Below are 20,730 nucleotides of genomic sequence, written 5' to 3'. Positions count from 1 at the left end.
CCATCTTTAGAAAAGGACACAAGAAAACACAGCATGATATTAACATTTTATTTTTAATTTCAGTATAAAATTATGGTAACTTCTAAAAATATATCTGACATTATAGAAAATAATTACATAATTTGACATAGTTGCTGCTGACAATAATTTCACCAACTCCACCTCTCATATGTAGAAAATAATTACATAATTTTAGATTGATGCTGCTGACAATTTCACCAACTCCACCTAATTTTGTCCCCCTAGCTCTGGAACTTGTTTTTTTTTTATTCTAGATGTTGAGACACTGGGAGCCTCACTAACTATTAGTTTAATTCGTCAGCTAAGCGTGGATCATGATCTGCTGCGTCCACAGTTACAATAAGGCCAACCAGAGTGAGCTGGGGCCAACAACGGGACTGCTAGTCTGCTAAATGTTGTGCTGTGGAACATTTCTTGTACTGATCAGCGGTGAGATGGGTCAGGTTAGTGAAGGCCTCCAACGGAGCTGGCAGATGGGATGTACGGTGAGATGACACAGAAGACGCAGCCTGCCTCCTGGAAAGCCTGCCTCATCTCCACCTAGTGGGCAAAAAAGAGACTGCATCAGACACAGAGGCGCACTGGCCTCACACCTCAACATAGAACCCAGGGCACGTAGCCCATCACACAAGACTGTGTTGTTGTTTTATGGATATAAAATATATCAAGGACTCATAGTTGTTAGCGTCTCTCTTCCAGACTATGACAGGGTCTTTAAACGTTGCATTCATTGTTGGGTTTGATGAATCACATTTGAATATCACAATGTGATGCAAGGTTGACACAGATATTTAAATCTTTCCCTCTGTCTGATATCAATTCAGACTATACCTGTTCCTGTTTTAGGTCATTTAAAAAAGAACAAAGAGAATTTAATAAAAACTTTCCATATGTTTCCAAGTATTTGGTATAATTTACTATTAAATTGTATGAATTGGATGTTTTGGCTTGTTTTTCCTTTAGAAGCTCCAGACAATAGTTAGCTGGTATTTCAGCCCATTCCTCCTGAGTCGGGTTTGTCAGCTGAATTGCCTGCACATGGCTTTCAACCGTTGACCTCCTATGATTTGGGTCATTGTGCATTCGGAAGATCCATTTGTGCTCAAGTTTCAACTTCCTTGCTAATTTATTGAGATTTTGCTTCCATATTACCACATGATGTTCTGTCCTTATGACTTCCTCCTGCAATAAAACACTTACACAAAATGTCGCTGCCAGCCCCGTCCTCAGGCTTGTACGCTTCTCCATTTCTCCTCCAAATGTGATGATGGCCATTAAGGCCACTTCAATTTGGCACGTCTCCAGGGGTTACGGTTTCTGTCCCCGAGTGCATTTGCAAACTGCAATCTGTTTTTTTATGCCACTTCAGGAGCAATGGCTTCTTCCTGTCCCAGCGGCCCTTCAGCCCATGTTGTGCAGGACACTTTTCACTGTGGATAATCAGACTGTTACCAGCGTCAGCAGCATCTTCACAAGATCTTTTGCTTTTGTTCTGCTCTTTTCATGTTTTTCACACGTTCATCTCTGGGACACGTCTCCCTCCAGTTCCTGGTCAGCATGGCAGCTGGACATTCCCATGTTTCTAGTTGCATGTAATTCTTTGACCAGATGACCTCAGAACCTTCAGGCATTTTGAAACTGGAGGAACCAGACGTCTAGAAGTCTATGGTTCTCTTGCCCGTCCCTCCTTTATGACATCATCACTTGAGTTTTTACCAAATTGACGAAAATGGTGATTATTAACTAGCAGTACTAAAGTCGCAGCCACAGTAAAAACGGCATTTAAAATTACTTAACAACAACAATATTTAGCTTTATGGCAAACAACATCATTTTACTTTTCTAGCTTCCGTAAGCAGCTAGCTGGGCTACAGAGCTAACACTAGTGCAACAAATAATTTGGGCTTCAGCTGTTTTGTTTTTTTCTCTCATCCTGTTTAAACAAGCTAATGCCAGAAGCAATTTTAAACAGGTTGTTATTTCCTGCTACCTGTGCAGGTGTTGCTCTCTCCTTCAGTAAAGCCACACATTTCAGAGTTTTATTTGCAAATCATCTTAAGAACCATGCGCACATTTCTTCCCATCTCACAATCATGCACTATTTTGCATGGCTAGCACAGATAATCACAATAAAAATCTATTTAATATTACTACAATGTGACAAAGTCAAACAGTCAGATTGGCTCAATCATCCTCATCCTCATCCCTTTAATTGTGGAGAAATGCACCTCCCTCCTTTAGTTGAGGGTTCTCTCCACGTAGGATAAATGGTCCTAGACAACAGATGGAAGGATTTGGTGCTTGTGTGAATTTTTTTTTTTTTTTGCCTTCGTCAATTAAAATTTTAAAAAATGAGCTTCAGTCCTCAGAGTGAGGGAGAACAGCCTTACCAGTCTGACCTGGTCTGGACACAGGCCCACCACGGCCCCCCCACTGCCCGGGAGCTTCACTGCTGAGCCAAACTGTAAGATCAGACAGAGTCTTCATTAATTAAATATACGGTGGGTGCTCTTGAGGGAGCTCAGTTCTGCACATCCTAACACCCACCTGCCTGGCCAGCTGAACCATCCTGAGGTTCCCAGGACCCAGGCAGTCATCAGTGTAGATAGACCTGTAAACCACGTAGCTATTAAATCAGGCAGCTGTACAATCTAAGCATTTAATCAGAAAAGGTAACAAATATTCACTTTGATGTGATGTAGAAGATCAGCTATCATAACGATGTGACACTACAACGGATTAGTACGAGGGCCAGGCTAAGAAAAAAGACATTAAATTACAAAGATATAGTCATAATATTGAGAGAAAAAAGTTGTATGATAGTAAGTCATAATAATAGGAGAATAATGTCATAATATTAAGAGGAATAAAGTCGTAATAATTAAAAGAAAAAAAGCAGTAACACGATGATAAAGGTATAATACTAGTAGAATGAAGTAACAATTTTAAGATCATTCCTACACGAAAAATAAAAAACATGAGGAATATTGAGCATATAGTGACGTTATATTTCACTATCAGATTTACAAATATTGATTTCCACTTTCCATTTTCAGTAGAATGGAAACGTAACTGATCTCCATGGTTACATTTAAAGTTTGTTGTTTCAGAACCCTGTTCGCTTCTGTTCTCTGGTGAACCTCTGAGGTCCTCACACACCAGCTGCAGTTACACACACATTACATCACACACAGGTGGATTCGTCCCACTAGCTCCAAATAGAAATGGAAGCGTTTGATTTTATTTAGGAGTACTAAACTGGGTGAATATACAAGCACACATTTTCATATGTTTATTGTAGCAAAAATGTGAATAGCGCTACTTTGTGTGGGTCAAGCACATAAAATCCCAGTAGAATCAGTTTCTTTTTTTGTCTATTACACATTTGTGTAGCAACAACAGACTAAGAGTCTTCTGCGGACGCGACAAACACTCGACAAGCAAACACTCTGTATGCTACGACAGAAAACCTGGGGTTACCTGCGCAGCTCAAAGTTCTGGTCCATCAGTTGGGCCAGACGAGTCCAGTCTCTGTCTTTAATCGCTGACCTGACGGGAGAAAAACAGCAAACAAAAAAAAAGTCCTCAGGTCTGAATTTGGATCAGTGAATGAGCTCAGACCCGACTTATCCACGCTGAAGCTAAAAGTCAGAAAACAAGTGAGATTGTTTATTGCTTCTCACTGAACACACTGCTGACATGCTATCACCAATAGAATCCAGTAACACATTTCTCTCTACACCGTTTGTCATGCATCTACTGTATCTGTCTGTCTATGGAGGGAAAAATTGCTAATAATATATGTAATAAATGAAATAAGAAGTCTAAGAGAATGAAAACAGTGTTTACATGAACAGGTCAAACATACATCATGTGCATAAACATGATCAGATGTGCAGTTATTATCCCAATAAGGACTCAAGTCAGAATTGTAACTTTAGGTGACATCCTAGCTGATACTTTTTCCCCCCATTGGAGCTTAAAAATTGTGATCTCTTAAAGAAAAATGTAATTTAAAGTTATTTACAGGACAAGAAATAAGAATCTTGAGTGACAAACACTTCTTAGGATTTTTTTGGTGAGTACCTACCTTGCCTGGTCTGTGAGCTCAGCAAAGGTCTTCATCGCCTCGACAACCACTGGCTCCCCTGCAAGTAAACAACTAATATGAAAGCAGTTTAACAAAAGCAGCAAAGGGGTTTTCAGTTTAAAGGTTCTCAAAGTAGTATTGTCAAGGAATGATTAAAAAAAATCATTCAGTTTGGCAACTTGCTTTCTGTAGGAAATACAAGCATGCCAAACTTTACTGGTTATTTATAAACCAGTATTCAATAAGCGCCTTAAGAGATGAGAGTCATTCCCCTCCGACCCCAAACAACCACACACAGGCAACAGCCTGTGTGTGGTTGTTTGGGGGACTGGAAGACGCACCACTGAGCCAACGCTGCCGGATGTTGCTATGGATACGTCCAGAGTCGCTGGGGTCACTCAGGTAGGCCAGCCAGAATGGTGGAAGGTCACTCATGTCCATAGAAGCGTAGTTCCCTGAGAGAGGACAAACACCACAGGAAGAATTATCCACTGCCGTGTCTCGTTTCTTCAAGATCCACCTGACAAACATCAACGGCAACAGCAACTCTTACAACATGACATAAGGACACATTCCATAATGCAGCAGTTAAAAGTAAATTATTTTCAAAGTTATATTCTGTGTCTAAAACCGCTTTATGAAACTACCACATTTCATCATCTGTTTACTTATTGACATCAGTACCGTAGCCTTGCTCATCCATGAGCTTCTTGCTGAAATCCATGTAGACCAAACCTTCATACACCTGCAAGAACAGAGGGACCATGTTTCCTGTCAGTGTTGTTCCAAACAGGTTCTCAAACCTTTTAGAACAAGTCCCACTTCATTATACTGTATACTAACTGCCATACTGGCAGACATTTGGAAACAGCGGTACCTTTCAGTTTGTATGAACCAAAAACATTTTAAATAAGTGGTACTACTGCTTTGATGAAAAGAAGTATCTTAGCTGCACTCAGCACAACTCCTAAGTTCAAAATTGGAAAAAAAGGCAGGAAAACAAAACAAAAAATGGAATTCCAGGTAGATAAAGTTGGAGGTTCTCACCATCTGATCTTAAAACACAGTATATCTGCTACCATTTGGAATATAAAAAAACCCCCACTTTGGCATAAAATCCACACAAGATGTTTCTTTAGTGCTTGAATGTGTCTAAAATCCAGAAAAATACATTGTTATTAGCTTGTCTTGCTAACTGTTAGCCCGGCCACATAATTATCGAATCCTATTGCTTTTTCCAAGCTGCAATTGGAATATGGAAAAACTTGGAAGCAATGTTATTCCCAGATTTGAGATCCATCTTCAGGAGTAAATGAAATGGAGAATCTGGAGCCAGCAGAAACCTGCTCCCTGTTTACTGTTGACCACTTCACTTCCTGAACGCTGTCAGATCACTGAGTACTGTCGAAAATTCATTAATCCTTCTCTTGTAAATAGCCGATTTCCAAAATTTCATCAACGCACTAGTGAAGCCAGACACTGTGTGTGGTGGACAAGCTGACCGGGCGTTCACTGACCTGCACCACTCTGTCCTGCAGGCCAGCCGTGATGAACAGCTCATCGGTCTCCACACTCAGGATGAAGTTGGCTCGGATTGATTTGGGAAGATCCTTCAAACAACAACAAAAAAAGAAATTAAGAGTAAAACTCAGCAGTCTGCTCTAATCCGACTGATAAGCAGGAGAACAGCGGTCGTGGTTTTATGCTTTCTTACATTGTCAGTGATGTTGTAGAACTTCATGAGACACTTCAGAGTAGCTGAAACGATGGCACTGTGATGGTACAATGATAGTGGAAAGTATTTATTCTGTTCACAATGAAAAATGATTAAATAGGAATATGTGGGGAAACAAACTATATACCTGCTTCCAGCTAGGCCCTTAACAGAAAGAGAAATAATTTCATCAGAACAAGTGAACGTGTTGCTACGTAACCGGTGCTAATCATGCAGTGAAGCACCAGTTATTCTGTCTGTCTGTACCGATCCTTACCACTTGCCGAGGAATGTTGGTGTCGTACTTCAGGGTGAAGTTTTGCTTTGTTAAAGCAATGCTGCGGCAAAAAGAGAGTGAAACAAGAACTGAGTGTAGCAATGCAAAAAAAAAAAAAGAAGCTCAATGAATAAGAGGAGAATGTTGTTACAGTCATTTCAAGAATTTTCTTCCTGGAGGTCAGAGTATCAAACATGTTTTATAACAAATGTGAAGTTTCTGTGCTTTGGTTGGATTACATTACTTTATGAATTTGACGAGCTGTTTCATGGTTTAATAACAGATGCTGTATAGCAACAACAGTCTGGGACAGGTTAGCACAGCAAGGCGTAGCAGTTAGCTTCGCTTTGCCTGCTAGCTTAAGAAAAAGCATGATGGATGCAGAGCTGAGTTTTCTTGTTAACTGCAGTGCTGATCATTTTATTTAATTACACTTTATGTAAATTAAGAAAACAAGAAAATTATGAAATGGTTATGTGAGAAAAAATTACTATCAATAAAAATTGATAAGTGGAAAGAAAAGTACTGAGCTGTTGATTTTAATTATTTGTGACTTAATCAGTGAAAACAGAAATAGTTTAATCCAAAGAGAAACGTGATTCTTATTTCAACTGCTTTTAAAAATCGACTTGTTACTACTTGAAATTCAAAACAAAATACTTTATTGATCCCAAAGGGAAATTAAATAAATCAGATATTTGTCCTTCCATGGAAGTGCCAATAATGGTGAGTGTAGTGAAAATAAGTACACAGACGTATAAAACAAACAGAATTTGAAGCAATTCAGGCTAGAGGAACTTTACAACGCCACCAGAAGAAGGGAGCTAAAAGCCTCACCCTCGTTTGGAGCAGAACTGGTAGAACTTCTTGCACGTAGCCTGCAGCAGCCGCAGACCTCCCAGATACCTGCAAAATTCACAACGGAAGCAGAACGGTTTGTATGAATGCAATCAACGCCATCCTGCAGCTTGGCCCGTATCTAGGGTCCCTCACCCCTCCCTCCTGCTGATGCAGAACAGATCCTGCAGGCTGCCAAACTCTGTGGGATCATTCAGCGGGTGAGGGACTAAAGCCTGGAAACCACACAGAGTTAGCGTTTCAGTTCAACGTGCCGCCAGTGAAGGTGGTCTACAGGAAACGGCATGTTACCAGAGTCTGACTCTCCACCAGAGTAACCTCAGCCCAAAAGTTAGAGATGGTCATGGCGATGGTTTTCCCATTGAAACCATCTGAGGGATTTCCCATTAATCCAACCCTGTGATCCAAGATGAGGAAATCTGTATTAAGAGCTTCATCTTGATGAGTTTTAACATTCTAAGAAGAAAAGAGTGACGTTTCACACCTGGCTGTCTTACCTGGCATATGAGCGGCATGTGATTGGTTGAGCGGAGTTGTCCTGTTTCTTGGTGGAGTAGTGAGTCAGCCACTTTGTGTAGTCTGACAAGCCCTATCAAAATAAAGAAGAACTTTATCCCAAAAGTTCCCAAAAGTTTAGCTGGATTAAAAATCCAGCTAAAAATAGCAGAATTTTTAATGTTGAAGTGTTACTTAGACATCTTCCCAGAGTTCATTAGCACACAAAGAAAAATCGGTTACTATTATTTAGGTAACATTTATAAAAATTGTTTTATTAACATATTTGTTAAAACTGTCACCATGTCATGAGATTAATAAAAGGCAGAAAATATGCGAAAAAAGGAAAAAACAAAAATCGAGCTCCTCTGCCTCCTCTCTGTTCCTACTGCCATCTGTAGAAATACAAGTCAGAAAAAACCAATCAGAGCCAGGAGGGTTTTAGCGCCGTCAGTCTTCTCATGTACACACTGTTCACACCCTCTTCTTTGCTTGTTGCTATGCTACAGCTAGTTCACCAGCCTGTGGTGAATGCTCAAATGCTCAGGGTAGTTAGCATTGCTGTAGATGAAGGGGGATAAATAGTCTTCCTGGAAAGTGTGCAGCGCGTACACAAGGGCGATTGACAGCGCTAAGATCTTCCTCCGGGCTCTGGTGGGTTGTTTCTGACTGGAAGAGGCGTATTTTTTGCAAGTGACAGAAGCGAAGGAGCTCAATTTTTTTTTTTACAGATTGTCTTTGTCATATTAAAGGATACTTCAGTCAAAACTAATGTATAGATATACAAAATGTGTATATATCTACATAGAAAAAAGCAACAAACTATTTACAATAATTTTTCCTTAAGTTTTTGAGTTTATGTTTGTTGGGAGAAGTGATGGTTATAAATTCTAACAGCTGCTCAGAGGAAGGATCTGTGACTTTGCTTCTTTGTGCACCCAGGACGCAGCAGTCTGAGCTCTTCAGTTCGGGGGGTGAGGTGGGGAGACACAACGTTAAACCCGTTTCAGATCCCAGGAACAGATACAAACCACTTGTCCAATGAGCTGGAAGCCAGTAGGAAGCTTCATTCCAAACACGTCCAGCTTCTTCTCATTGATGAGCCACTCCTGGGAACAAAGACGGGACAGGACAGCATGTCAGCTAACTTCACGACAAACAGCTGAAGTCATTTCTGGAGTTTGTCTTCAGAAAACAGCGTGGCTCAGGTTGATGTGGCACTTCTCTAGAGGCTGCTTCCCACAGCAGTCAGCGTGTGATCAGCAATATGAGAAGATGTGGTAACACATACACACACACACCACCCACACAAACACACTCCCACACACACAGAGGACATGACTTCCCTTTCTGCTGCTGTGTGTGCGGACAGCTTTTTGGTCTGTTTGAACACAAAAGCAGCTCCGACAGTTCTTGATAAGGTTCGAGTTACAGGAACTCAGAGTTAAAGAGTTGACCTGGTTAGAACAGGAAGAGTCCTGCATCACTTGGTTTCAACCTGTTTTATAGCTTATGCAGAAGAAAAGCTTCTATTTCCTGTTTGTGATATTTGTTTTTTCATCTCTACTTAAATATAGGGACATTTTAAATAACCAAAAACAGATCCCTATAGAGTTTGATTTTTTTCTAGAAACTATTGTAGAAGATAGAATGTTGGAAAAAATTTTTTTTGCTCAATATGTTAACAGCATGATGTCAGCAACTGTGGTACTTGTGTTTTGTTAAGCAAAATATTTCTTAGGGGTTCCTTTCACATTGAATAAATGGACTTACAGTAGATGTTGATGTTTTGGTCTAAGTGGTGCAACAGGAAGTGAACTTAACTTTTTATGCTGAGAAAATAAGGTCATAATAAAGCCACAAACCAACCAAATGAACATCACCTACGAACCCAGAATAGTCCAAAGGTCCGCTCCGTGGCTCGAGTGTACAGGCTGAGAAAGTTGGACATGCAGGACAGCGTGTCTCTGCGGAGGCAGTAGAACACCACGCTGGCCAGCCGGGATGCTGTCCGCCCTTCCTCGGGTTTTTCCAAGAAGCGAGTTATCCTGGCTCAGAAGCCGAATGGGTTAAAACCAGGAAGAAGCTGGAAGCTGAGGTCCATAGAACCATCCTCACCTGTGGGTCTCGGGACAGACCTCCACGATCCCCCTGGAGCTGCTCCGCTCACCTTCCTCCAGCTCATAGTAGATGATCAGCTCTCCAGGCTGAAACACACAAGAGAATGAATAAAAACCAACAATCAAACGGAAAATAAACAACTGTTGCAAACTGGAGGCCCTTTGACTGCAGACCCGCATCACTACCCTCCACCACAGCTGATTTGAGGTGCTTGTGCTGAGATGCTAGGTTTGGTTTTTCACTATGGTCAAACATCCCCACACTGGTCTCTTGTGTCTAACGGATGTGGTTGCAAAAGTCTTGTGGTCCTTTAAAATGCAAGACTTTTGTAGTTAAGTCTTGCCTGCAAAAGTAAGCAAGTAATGCTGCCATATTCTTCAGAGAAAAAACCCCCCATAAAACAACCCTTACAAACAAGCCGTACCTGCTAAGTCTTTTTCAACTTGTCCTGTTGTTTTACTGTATAGGCAGAGACGGAACACTTGGGTTTTTTGTAATTTCTCTGGGCATTGCACAATCCGGCCTTGGGGTCAATTTGTTGGAACATCAACTAATGGGAAGACTGACACTTGTCTAAAATATGTTTGGCCGAGTCGTGAATAAACTTTCTCAGTGGAATTGAGGACTATTTGGAACTTCTGAGACTGATGCACAGCAACAATTGCTTCTCCGAGGTCATTGCTGATGTCTTTTCACCACGTTGGCCTTGTTTTAACACACACCCAGGGGCAGAGCTACGTGAGGGTGGGAGGGGGCTGGGAGGGCCCCACGTGGGATGGTGTTGATGAAGAGAGGAATAAGCACAGTTAAAGACTTTCTGATAAATTAATTTGTTCCCATGTTATGGACGGATTATTTCAGGCAGCTAAAATATGTGGTTCCCCCTCATAACTTTGGCAAATAATGAGCAAATGTTTTCAAACTTACATGATTTATTGTTGATGATGAAAGGAATAAGTTCAGTTAAAGACTTGCAGGTAAATGAATTTGTTCCCATTTTATAGAGGAGGAGCGGATTATTTCAGGCAGCTGAAATATCCACTCTCTCCTCTCCTCCCTCCATAACTTTGGGAATTAAAGTGTAACTGTTTCCAAATTCTCAAAAAATGTGATAGCATGTAGAACACTAGAAATTTTCTTAATCCAGTAATCTGTCATATTTTACATTAGAACGGGATTTACCAGAAAGTCTGCACTCTCATCTTTTCAGGAAGTCTTAATTTTTGTGCCATGCTATCAGCAGCTTCCATCCTCTTATATCAGCAATGAAAAATTATAAATACACACTACGTGTTGGAAAACTGTGCTTGGTGATTGACTTTTATTTGTCAGGCTTAAGTGACAAAAGTTGGAAAAAGACAGATTCTCTTGGCGTTTAAAATAACACAAAACAGCGTAGGAAGACCTCGTTTATTCATTTATTTTTACAATTTTGTTATTCTTCTTTTTAAAACAACAGCTGCCGATTAAACTGAATGTTACAACCTTGACATGATTGTATGAGTTGTTTTTACCGAGAAATCGATCAGAAGAGCCGTGAAAATGGTCAGATCCGCCAGATCCGCCTCTCTGGCTGCAATGCGCGCTCCCGACACAGGGGGAACAGATTTTCACAGGGGGAACAGATTTTCACAGGGGGAACAGATTTTCACAGAGGGAACAGATTTTCACAGGGGGAACAGATTTTCACAGGGGGAACAGATTTTCACAGGGGGAACAGAATTTCGCACAAGACTGGAATAAAGTTTGTTTTGGTCTGTGGCCTTTAAAGATGGCAAACGTCATACGCAGTGATGTTGGTTTCAAAGCTCAATATGCTGCAGAGCAACAACTATGTTTTACAGAAGAGGCTAAGCGTACTGATGATTGATAAATCAAATAAGTATCGAACTATCTACCATCCTAATGAATGTGCAAGGGTGTATTTGGTGTTTTCCAATGACCTCATTCACGTTCTTTACATTTTCCTTTTTTGTGTTTTTAGTTTAATATTAAACAAGACAAGGTTGCAGTTCACACTTTGACCACAAGATGGCGGTGTTATTCCTCTACTTTAGTGCTGTGTGTTGGCGTGAGAGGTTAGCTGCTACTTTTTACACATTTAGAAGGCAGTTGTATTTGGATGTGGAAAATTCCAAGTTACCTGTTGGAAAAAATGAACTGCAACGCTTTCTGGAATCGGATTTTCCACTGGGAAACCGACATCCCCAGTTATGACCGACTTTGCATTTCAATATGGCCGCCCGCTCCCCGCATCAACAGTAGTAAGATCTAGTGAAAAACATTTTTACCCGACACACATGTAGGAGTGCTTCTAAAATCATTTCCGTGTAGCTACTTCAACTATAGACTGAACAAATTAATTGTGGTGCTTGCTTATTATGAAAAGTAAAGCTTAAAACTAGAAAATTTCTGAAGAAACTTAAACAGGGCCTGCCAAAGTGTGCCTGTCGGTTGGAACCCAGCGTTCTGATGCTACAAATTAGCATCAATGCTAAAGTAAGCTGCAATGTACTCGATAGCATGTGGAGAGTCACAAACATGTTGAGTAACATGGACTTATGCAGTATGTTGAAATTAGTGTACAAGTAAAAATGAGCCATATTTCTAACATTAGCCAAAATGCTGTCAGTAGCATGTGGGGCATCACTAGCATGTTGTCTTACATTGACTTACTCCATTCAATGTACTAAGCGTTGCTAATAAATAAGAAAAATAGCTAAAAGCTTTTTTTTAGGCAAAAGGCTAATGCTAAAGGAGGGCAGTGAAATGCTAATGCTTGTGATAATGTTAATTCACCGCCTTGCGTAAGTCAGAGTTCCACCATCATTAACTGGTATCGCAACCCTTCTCCCTAGTAACTGAGTGTTCCGCCATTAATGTAGTTCTAACCATCAGCCATCATTGTAGTTCTAAAGGGCAGCTCTGACCCCAGCCAACTGTCGTGTGTGAGAGACAGAAAGGTGGAGAAAGAATTCTATCTTTGTGAGACACACAGCCAGTTTTTCTGGGAAAAAAAAACAGTCCAAACAACTCCTTCCTGTTCAGGAACCGTGAGACTTATTCGAAAATCGTTTAAAGCGTGCCAGAGGACTATTTCTCGTCTTTCATAGTAGTAGATTCATATTTGTACCTCACTCACAGTAATAGCAGCAATGAGAGAGATGGTGTCATCATGACCGACTATCATACCAGTAGAGCCATATTTGTGGGAGTGAGGGTGAGTTAAAACTGTTTTGGGGTCAGAAATCCACTCTGTCTGCCTAAGACAGTGCACTAACTTGAGAGGAATATTGAGGCTTTTATTTTGAAATTTTCAGTAAGCTTCATTTTAAAGGGCCACAATAATCCCATGTCTAATAGTGGTTGGGTTAAACCAGTCATATAATGACCAAAACAGCAATTACCTGTTGTGAAAAATATGAAGGCTTTTATTATGTAGGGTATGTGATGCTCTCATTTCGACAGTCCATTGTGGTTGTCAGTTAAGGGATATCAGGATTCGTGAGTCTATATGGTACTTACGTCCTTTGCTCTTCTGCCATCTTGTCTGTATTAAATGTTCCATCAAGGTACTATTTCTATATTTCTGAATGCCAGCTCAGCCTTCGGCAGTAACTCAGTGTTCCAACATCACTGTAGTTTTTAACTCTCTGAATGCACCATTATATGAGATCAGAATGTTCAGTTCCAATGGTATCAATGACATCAGCGGTTATGAGGTCACTCTATGATACCACAAAGGAATCTCTCTCTTGAATGTAGCTCACAGACAGAGTTTTCTCAGACCTGTTCCTCAGTTCTATCACGACAGATCACTCTTCAGAGCACGTTCGAAATTACTCGAAACAAGCGGGATATCGATTCCAGATATTACACGCCTTTCAGAGAAGCAAGAATTTACCAGAACATCGACATGAAGCAACAACAGATTGCTTGTGAGCATGAAGCTTTTCCAGCTGAGCTTTCATGGGTCGACATTATGGACCTCAACATCCAAGTCGACTACGACGCTGTCATTTCTTTTGAAGAAGACATGGACAGCCCCATTAAACCGGAAGATGAATCAGCAGAGGTTCAGGGGGAATCGGGTCCTTCCGGTGACTTTGAGAGTCAAACATCATTGGAAGTCAAGCAGGAAACAACTCCCTCTGCTGGCTTCGAGATTACCCCCTCAGTGGAAGTCGTGGAAGAGACAAGCCAACACGTCATTGATCTCACAAAGCAGGTAGACGATCTTAAAAAAGAATTGCAGAGTAAGATTTTGGATCTCCATGAGGAAAGAGGCCGAAGGATTGCGTGTCAGGCTGAAGTCAAATCACAGCAGGAGGAGATTGAGAAACTGCAAAACATGGTAGTAAAAGAACATCACCTGCGAGTCCAACGTGAACGTGGAAGAAACGTGCCAGAGAATAAAGATGCAGCAAAGGTTTCTTGCTCTTCTAAAGTTACAGCCGACAAGACCATTCTTCAACAGCTGGAGTATTTCAAGAGGGAGGCTGAAAAATACGCCTCCCGCAACAAAGGTCTGATAGAAGTCATGGTAGAAGAATACAGAGCGAGGCTTAAATATGAAGAGCAGCTCAAAAGTCACACTGAGCAAGCTTCCAAATTCAAAGCCCAGGAAGAAACAATGAAATCTCTGCAGGGTCAGGTTGCAGACCTGAAGGTGAAGTTGAAACTTGCTCTGGAAAATAACCATCTTAGAGTCTCCACCCAACCAGAGACCCCCCTGCAGACAGAAGGCTCCCTACAAACAGAGGAGTCCAAGCAAAGACAGACCTCCAATCAATCAGGGAGGTCTGAGGAAAGACAGACCTCCAATCAATCAGGGAGGTCTGAGGAAAGACAGACCTTCAATCAATCAGGGAGGTCTGAGGAAAGACAGACCTCCAATCAATCAGGGAGGTCTGAGGAAAGACAGACCTTCAATCAACGATTGGTCTCCCATAGCCTGGTTCAGCCTTTGCACCGACCCACTCCCAGGTTGCAACCAGAGGAGTCGATGCAAAACCAAACCTCCACACAAACATGGAGGTCTGAGGAAAGACAGACGTCCAATCAACCAGGGAGGTCTGAGGAAAGACAGACCTCCAATCAACCAGGGAGGTCTGAGGAAAGACAGACCTTCAATCAACGAGGGGTCTCCCATAATCTGGCTCGGCCTTTGTGCCGACCCACTCCCAGGTTGCAACCAGAGGAGTCCATGCAAACCCAGACCTCCACACAAACATGGAGGTCTGAGGGAAGACAGACGTCCATGCGACCAACCTCCACTGGTTGCATGGAGGGCCTTCATGTTGGCGTTGGTATGAAGGCCAATCTGTGCCCGGCTCGACCTTTACGCCGACCCACACCCAGGTGGTACTAACCAAGGTCACTATTCAAACCCATATTTAGCTAAAACTGGGCATTATTCTGAAATTTGAGGCTTTACACAAATTTGGTAAGTAAAAACAAACACAGGCCTCAACACAAATAAAATTCCTGACTCCAAAATCAATGGAGGAAACACAAGATCAGTTTCAGAGTTCAAAACAACATAAGAAATATTATTAAAACTTTCCTATATAAAAGCTGATCAGGTAGAATTTCTCAAAAATTAATTGATTAATTGATCTCTCTAAATTGTCCTAAGGTGTGAATGTGTGTGTGCAAGGATAAGTGTGTTAGATGATGGATGGATGAATATTTGTTAAAAGTGTCTGACAGTAGAATATGAAACAGAGAATCTGTGAAAAGTCCTCTGGCTCTGCTACTGTCCAGAAACAACCAATCAGAACCAAAAGACAAACTTTTGGTTCTGATTGGTTTCTAATGTGTTGAATGTGTCTCAGCACATTCAACACATTAGACCACTAATGTACTGCAGCTACACAACTGGCAGAAATACAACCTAACATTATACCATCATTGTTTATAATGATTTAGAAAACAAAATGTTGTACAGGTTTGTCAAAACTATTTCGACCCATATTAGAACTTTGCATTAATTTCCCTTCATTTTAGTAGCTGCAATTGCAACCCACACATTTTCCCTAACCCTAACCAATACTAGTCTATTCCCAACCTTAACTAATACTTAATTAGCATCTTACCTCTAAACGTTACCCCTGACCCAAAACAATGAGTCCATCATATTAGGACTGGACTTTGGTCCTAATATGATGGAACTAATGCAGTGTTTCTCCATTCCGGTCCTCAGGCCCCCTGCTCTGCATGTTTTAGTTGTTCCCCTTCTGCCACACACCTGTATTGAATCAGAGGGTGATTAACAGGCTTCTGCAGTACTTGATGACTGCAGAAGAGATCATGCAATCATTTGGATCAGCTGTTCTGAAATAGAGACACATCTAAAACATGCAGAGCAGGAGGTTTAAAGACTGAAATTGAGAAGCACTGACCTAAAGTGACACTGGACATATAATGGTGCGTTCACACCAAATGTGTTTTGAGCGTCAGGAGAGTCTGGTTTATATTCAAAGTCTATGTGGAGGCGCGTCGAGGGCTATTGCGGCGCTTCCAGCATCTAGCGCGGCGCGATTTGAACCGTTTGGAGTGTTTGACACATCTAACACATCCAACACTCCACATAGACTTTGAATATAAACCAGACTCTCCTGATGCTCAAAACATGTTTGATGTGAATGCACCATTAGAATGTTCAGTTCTACTGGTAACAATGACATCAGCAGTGATGACATCACTCTTTGATGCATCAAATGAATCTCTCTTGAGTGTAGCACTCTGACTGTTTTTCAGACCTGTTCCTGTTTCTGACTTATAAGTTATAAGTTATGAATCTTCTACAGGAGCATTGTTAAAATGATTTGAAGGCACAGAATCAGCCCAGTACAGATTCACATTCTCAGGTCAGAGAGACTCACCTGGTATAAAGTTAATTTTTCGGTACTGGAATTACATTTTTTACTTAAATGAAAGCATGTCATGAATATGTGTACATGTGTCCATCTTAAGTCCAGAGCATACTAGTCTTTTGTTGCTTTTGTCTCCACTAGATGATATGCATATAAGATATAACATAAACAGCACTATTCAGAGATGCAGTGAGTTTATAGCAGTTGTTCGAATTATCTAGTCGTCTGTTGATTTGCAGTAATAATTAATAGCAGATATAGACGGCCCCAAAATAAAATTCTGCTTTGTCCCCATGGAGGCTTGGGCCAGCGGCCCTGATGCCAACATCTCCAGAAAACATATTAAAGATTGTGATTGTAGCATTTGTTACACACACCAGGACTGGTGTCAGTGTAACAGATGTTGATTTTCCTGTAAAAAGTAAAGAACAGGTAGGAATGATGAAACAAATCTGTGCTTCACTAATCCTCCTGGAATCTGTTCTGGTTTAACATTTATTAAACATTTCCAAACAGCACCAAATCTGATCTTTCTTCAAAATAATCATTGTGTCCATGTTATTTTCTTTGTCGTTCTAGAGAACATACTCATTCCTGTAATAAACAGTTTTAGATCCTTTAATACAGAAGTTCTAAAACTGCAACAATAAAGTTGCAACAATATTATTTTTTAAATCATTTTATAAATAAACAATGATGATATAATGTTAGGTTGTATTTCTGCCAACTGCAAAAATACAGCTTGTCACACATTTAAGTCTAAGAATAACCCCCATTTGTTACCCCCATCAATATACAATCTATTTGTATTTTTTTAATACACCAACATGTTCACAGAAAGACACAAAATAGCTAAACAGATTCGACTCATGTAACGTAAAAACGATCTAAACAACATAATACTTTCTAACAACTTCCAGAAGTATTTCATAGCTGATAACTGACGGTATATTAAGCAATCTGCACATAAAAACAGAACGCAACAGCTCCTGTGTAGTAGCTTTATACCTCAGCTAACTAGAACCGGGTCATTCTTTTTCCTTCCCACGCCCGTTAGTTCAGTCGCTATGACAACGGTAAATAAAACACAAAGGAAGTAGAACTGAATGTTCCACCATGTCTGTAGTTCTGACATTCTGCCATCACTGTGGTTCTAAAGAGCAGCTCAGAGGGGCAGACTAAATTCTATGTCTATTTTGAGTTTAACTGACACTGTTTTGTGTCAGTTAGTCTTTTGTTTTGAGTTGAATTTGGCTCGTTTTTTGTTAATTATGTCGCCATAGTTACTCGAAATGCCAACAAAACTAATAGTTCCCTCCTCCTGGGGTTGAGCAGTGACTGACTTTGCAAGTCAGTCTCTGCTCTCACTATGCATTGCTGTGGCAGGTCCCAATGATGGTCGTCGGTGAGAGGTACTGATAACAATGATTTTGTCCGTCGCCATATTGGAAGTCCAACTTTTTTACTTTCCCTCCACCCCCCCCCCAAAAAAGCAGACATAAGCACAAGCAAGCAATATTTTTCAAAGAAAAATATAGCAGATGAAAATTATACAATAACTAAAGGCTCAGTGTGATTCTTGTCATTCAGGGTCAATCAAAGGTAAACTTTGAAGAAGCAGCAATGTGAATTCTGCTTTCTTATTTATAGTTAACTTTAAAGTGTTTACATATGAATGGAAGTCTACAAAGAAAACAGAAATTTGGGAAATATCTAGAGAACACTTCTTTGTGTATATGACATTTCCCTAACAGGAGCAGTAGATGAATTACGAATCTCAAATTTCACAATTTTGAGATTATGAATAATATCATTATGATGATATCATAATAGCATAATAATTCTTATATCCAGTCACTTCATAGGAGCTCACCTTGGACCTGAAGAAGCGGATAACTTGAGCGATATCAAAGTTCTGATCAGCACACAGCATGTCTCCAGCAATCTGCTCAAACACAGAGAAAGAAAAGGCTGAATGTACATGGCCGTGCTACCCGAATGGCCGACATTCTGTCCGCCTCGTACCACAACAACGTCATCGTCCAGCTTGCGGCTCCGTATGACGAGCTCCAGGTCAGCCACGGCCCCAAGCTGGTCCTTCAGGGTCGTGCTGCCGTCGTTCACTATGTTCTCCACTGGGAAGTCGTTAGCTGTGGCCCAGCGCTCGTAGTGCTTGTACCTGATCAAAGGAGAGGTAAAGGATTTGCAGCAGCAAGCTCAGGCAGTAAGTCCAGACCAACAGCCGCTTGGTTCTGCTACTCACTTGTCTGCGTTGGTGACCAGGTAGACCTCAGTGAAGAGCTGCCGCCTGGAGAGAAGCAACACGTGACAACAGAAAGTTCTGAACTCTTCACAGGAAAATTCCACATCTGATAATGTTAGAACAATTCATGTTTCAGTCAAACTTACACGTTGACAGTTTCCCACCAGAAGTCGAGAATCTTCTTCCCCCCAGTCCCAGGAAGCAAAGCCTTGGGTACACCGGTCAGGTGGCTGTATAAACCTGTGTCATCATTCTGGGCAAAGAAACAAAGATTCGACAAAGCTTTACTCTCAAACTCGTCTTCTTTCCAGCTCATTCGTGGTCCAGGTTTTGCTTCGCTGTGGTTTTGTTTTTGAATAAATCCATTCAGGCATGAAATACTCTCCATTGTTCTGGTTCCCGTTGTTTTGGTTCAATCAGAATATAGTGATAAAGGAAATATAAAGAAAAATTGCAAAACCATTTCGATTCTAAAATAGCTGTAGGCTTAAAAACTAAGACAGAGGTGTCCAATGTGCACCTATTTGTGATTTTGTGTAAATACACTGCGTTTAGATTACTGTAATTCTTTGTATTTAGGGTTAGACCAGAGCAGTCCCTGGAACGACTGGAGCACATGCTGCAGACCGTCTGCTGACCAAAACAAACAGACGTGAATCTATTACCCCTGTTTTGAGCACAATTCACTGGCTCCCTGTTATTTTTTCTGTAAAATGTAATGTTTATTGATTGTTTTTAAGTGCCTAAACTCTATGGGTCCTACTCTTGCAGCCCTATACTCCATCCAGAGCCTTGAGGTCAACCGACCAGCTTTTACTGGCTGTTCCTAAAGCCAGGTTAAAGACTAGACAGGACAGAGTCTTCTCTGTGGAACCAGTCTCCTCTGTCTGTTAAGCTTTCTCTGTCAGTAGATCAGTTTAAATCCAGACTGAAAACACTTTCTTCTCCCCGGCCTTCAACAAGAATTAAAGAGAAAAGGGGGGAAGAAAATTGCTGCAGTTGAAATTAGTATTTTATTTATATTATTAGTTTTTGGTATTTTCTGCCAATTTCATAATTGTCCTATTATTTTTTCCCCCAAATTAATTTTATCTTCATTTTATTATTTATCTACCCGTGATGTTGTGATTGGCTGCATCTTATTGGACCGGTTGATGAGTCAGCCTCCAGCAGTAGTAAGAATTTTCAAGGAGCCAATCAAAGTTGAGTGGTTTAGGTTTGACACAGAATACGCAGACAACGTGCAGAGGACTAATAAAGTGAATAAATGGCACTTTTTACTGCCTAGGGTGTGATTTTCTCTATGAGCCACAGAGGAGCTTGGTTTAAATTCGCACAAGTACAATCACTCAGAAGTGCTGCCCTATCTCCGTGCCAAATCCCGTAACTCAGCTGGCCCATTTTATGTTTACACTATTTACTTTGGTAAAGCGACACTTCTGTGACATTGTTCTTGTTATCAATTTCGATGGAAGGTTGGGCTCATAAATTCGGCACAATGAAAAGGTAACAAAACGCCGTTCCTCGAACGGAACTACGACTTTTAAAGACCTGCACCCGTTACATTGTTACGGAGATCTGCAGAACGGCGCGGTGCAGAGAGGGGACGCTGGACATGGCTTCACTTCCCAGAACTTACACAACTCCCAAAGCAATCAGAGCCGAACGTCCCGCTGTGAGGGTACGAACGTGTATGTATCAAAAAGACCGAATCAACAGACACCGATAGGAGCCGGGACGGTGGGAGATGTTTAAAAGCCACTTTCTGTAACGCGGTTCTTCGCAGAGTGGTGGCACTTTCGTGAAGGACGTGAACTTTGCACTGCTTGTTCTGCAACAAACCATAGAGGAAGTTTACCTTAATCTGTGTCTGTAGGACAGTGCCGTGGCCGGCTACCAGCAGGATGCAGATCATGGATGCAGGTCGGGTCGTTCAGGTGAGGCTTTAAAAATGCTGATTCCACCGAGGACCGTCAAGACTCTGACCTTACAAACAGGGTATACTTCCAGGTG

The 20,730-nt window shown here is 41.1% G+C and overlaps 1 protein-coding gene across 1 annotated transcript; it reads right to left on the bottom strand.

The window, feature by feature from the left end:
- Nucleotides 1–34: 34 nt before the first annotated feature.
- On the bottom strand, nucleotides 35–20,721 carry LOC102226546 (glucuronokinase 1-like). The gene is made up of 23 exons (XM_023351763.1): nucleotides 20,576–20,721; nucleotides 18,864–18,970; nucleotides 18,718–18,762; nucleotides 18,480–18,633; nucleotides 18,328–18,399; nucleotides 9,574–9,662; nucleotides 9,347–9,503; nucleotides 8,487–8,564; nucleotides 7,458–7,549; nucleotides 7,252–7,357; nucleotides 7,096–7,175; nucleotides 6,940–7,008; nucleotides 6,103–6,163; nucleotides 5,974–5,990; nucleotides 5,826–5,883; nucleotides 5,629–5,721; nucleotides 4,796–4,856; nucleotides 4,453–4,566; nucleotides 4,112–4,169; nucleotides 3,502–3,570; nucleotides 2,569–2,632; nucleotides 2,412–2,483; nucleotides 35–561 (listed from the first exon to the last, which is right to left on the bottom strand). Exons 1-23 carry the CDS (start codon nucleotides 20,630–20,632, stop codon nucleotides 466–468), a joined length of 1,869 nt encoding a protein of 622 aa, XP_023207531.1. The 5' UTR covers nucleotides 20,633–20,721; the 3' UTR covers nucleotides 35–465.
- Between the last annotated feature and the right edge of the window lie 9 nt (nucleotides 20,722–20,730).

Source organism: Xiphophorus maculatus, chromosome 18 (assembly GCF_002775205.1).
Source record: "Xiphophorus maculatus strain JP 163 A chromosome 18, X_maculatus-5.0-male, whole genome shotgun sequence".
NCBI lineage: Eukaryota > Metazoa > Chordata > Actinopteri > Cyprinodontiformes > Poeciliidae > Xiphophorus > Xiphophorus maculatus.
Note: the sequence above shows the minus strand (reverse complement) of the source record. Positions and strands in the feature narration are given on the sequence as shown.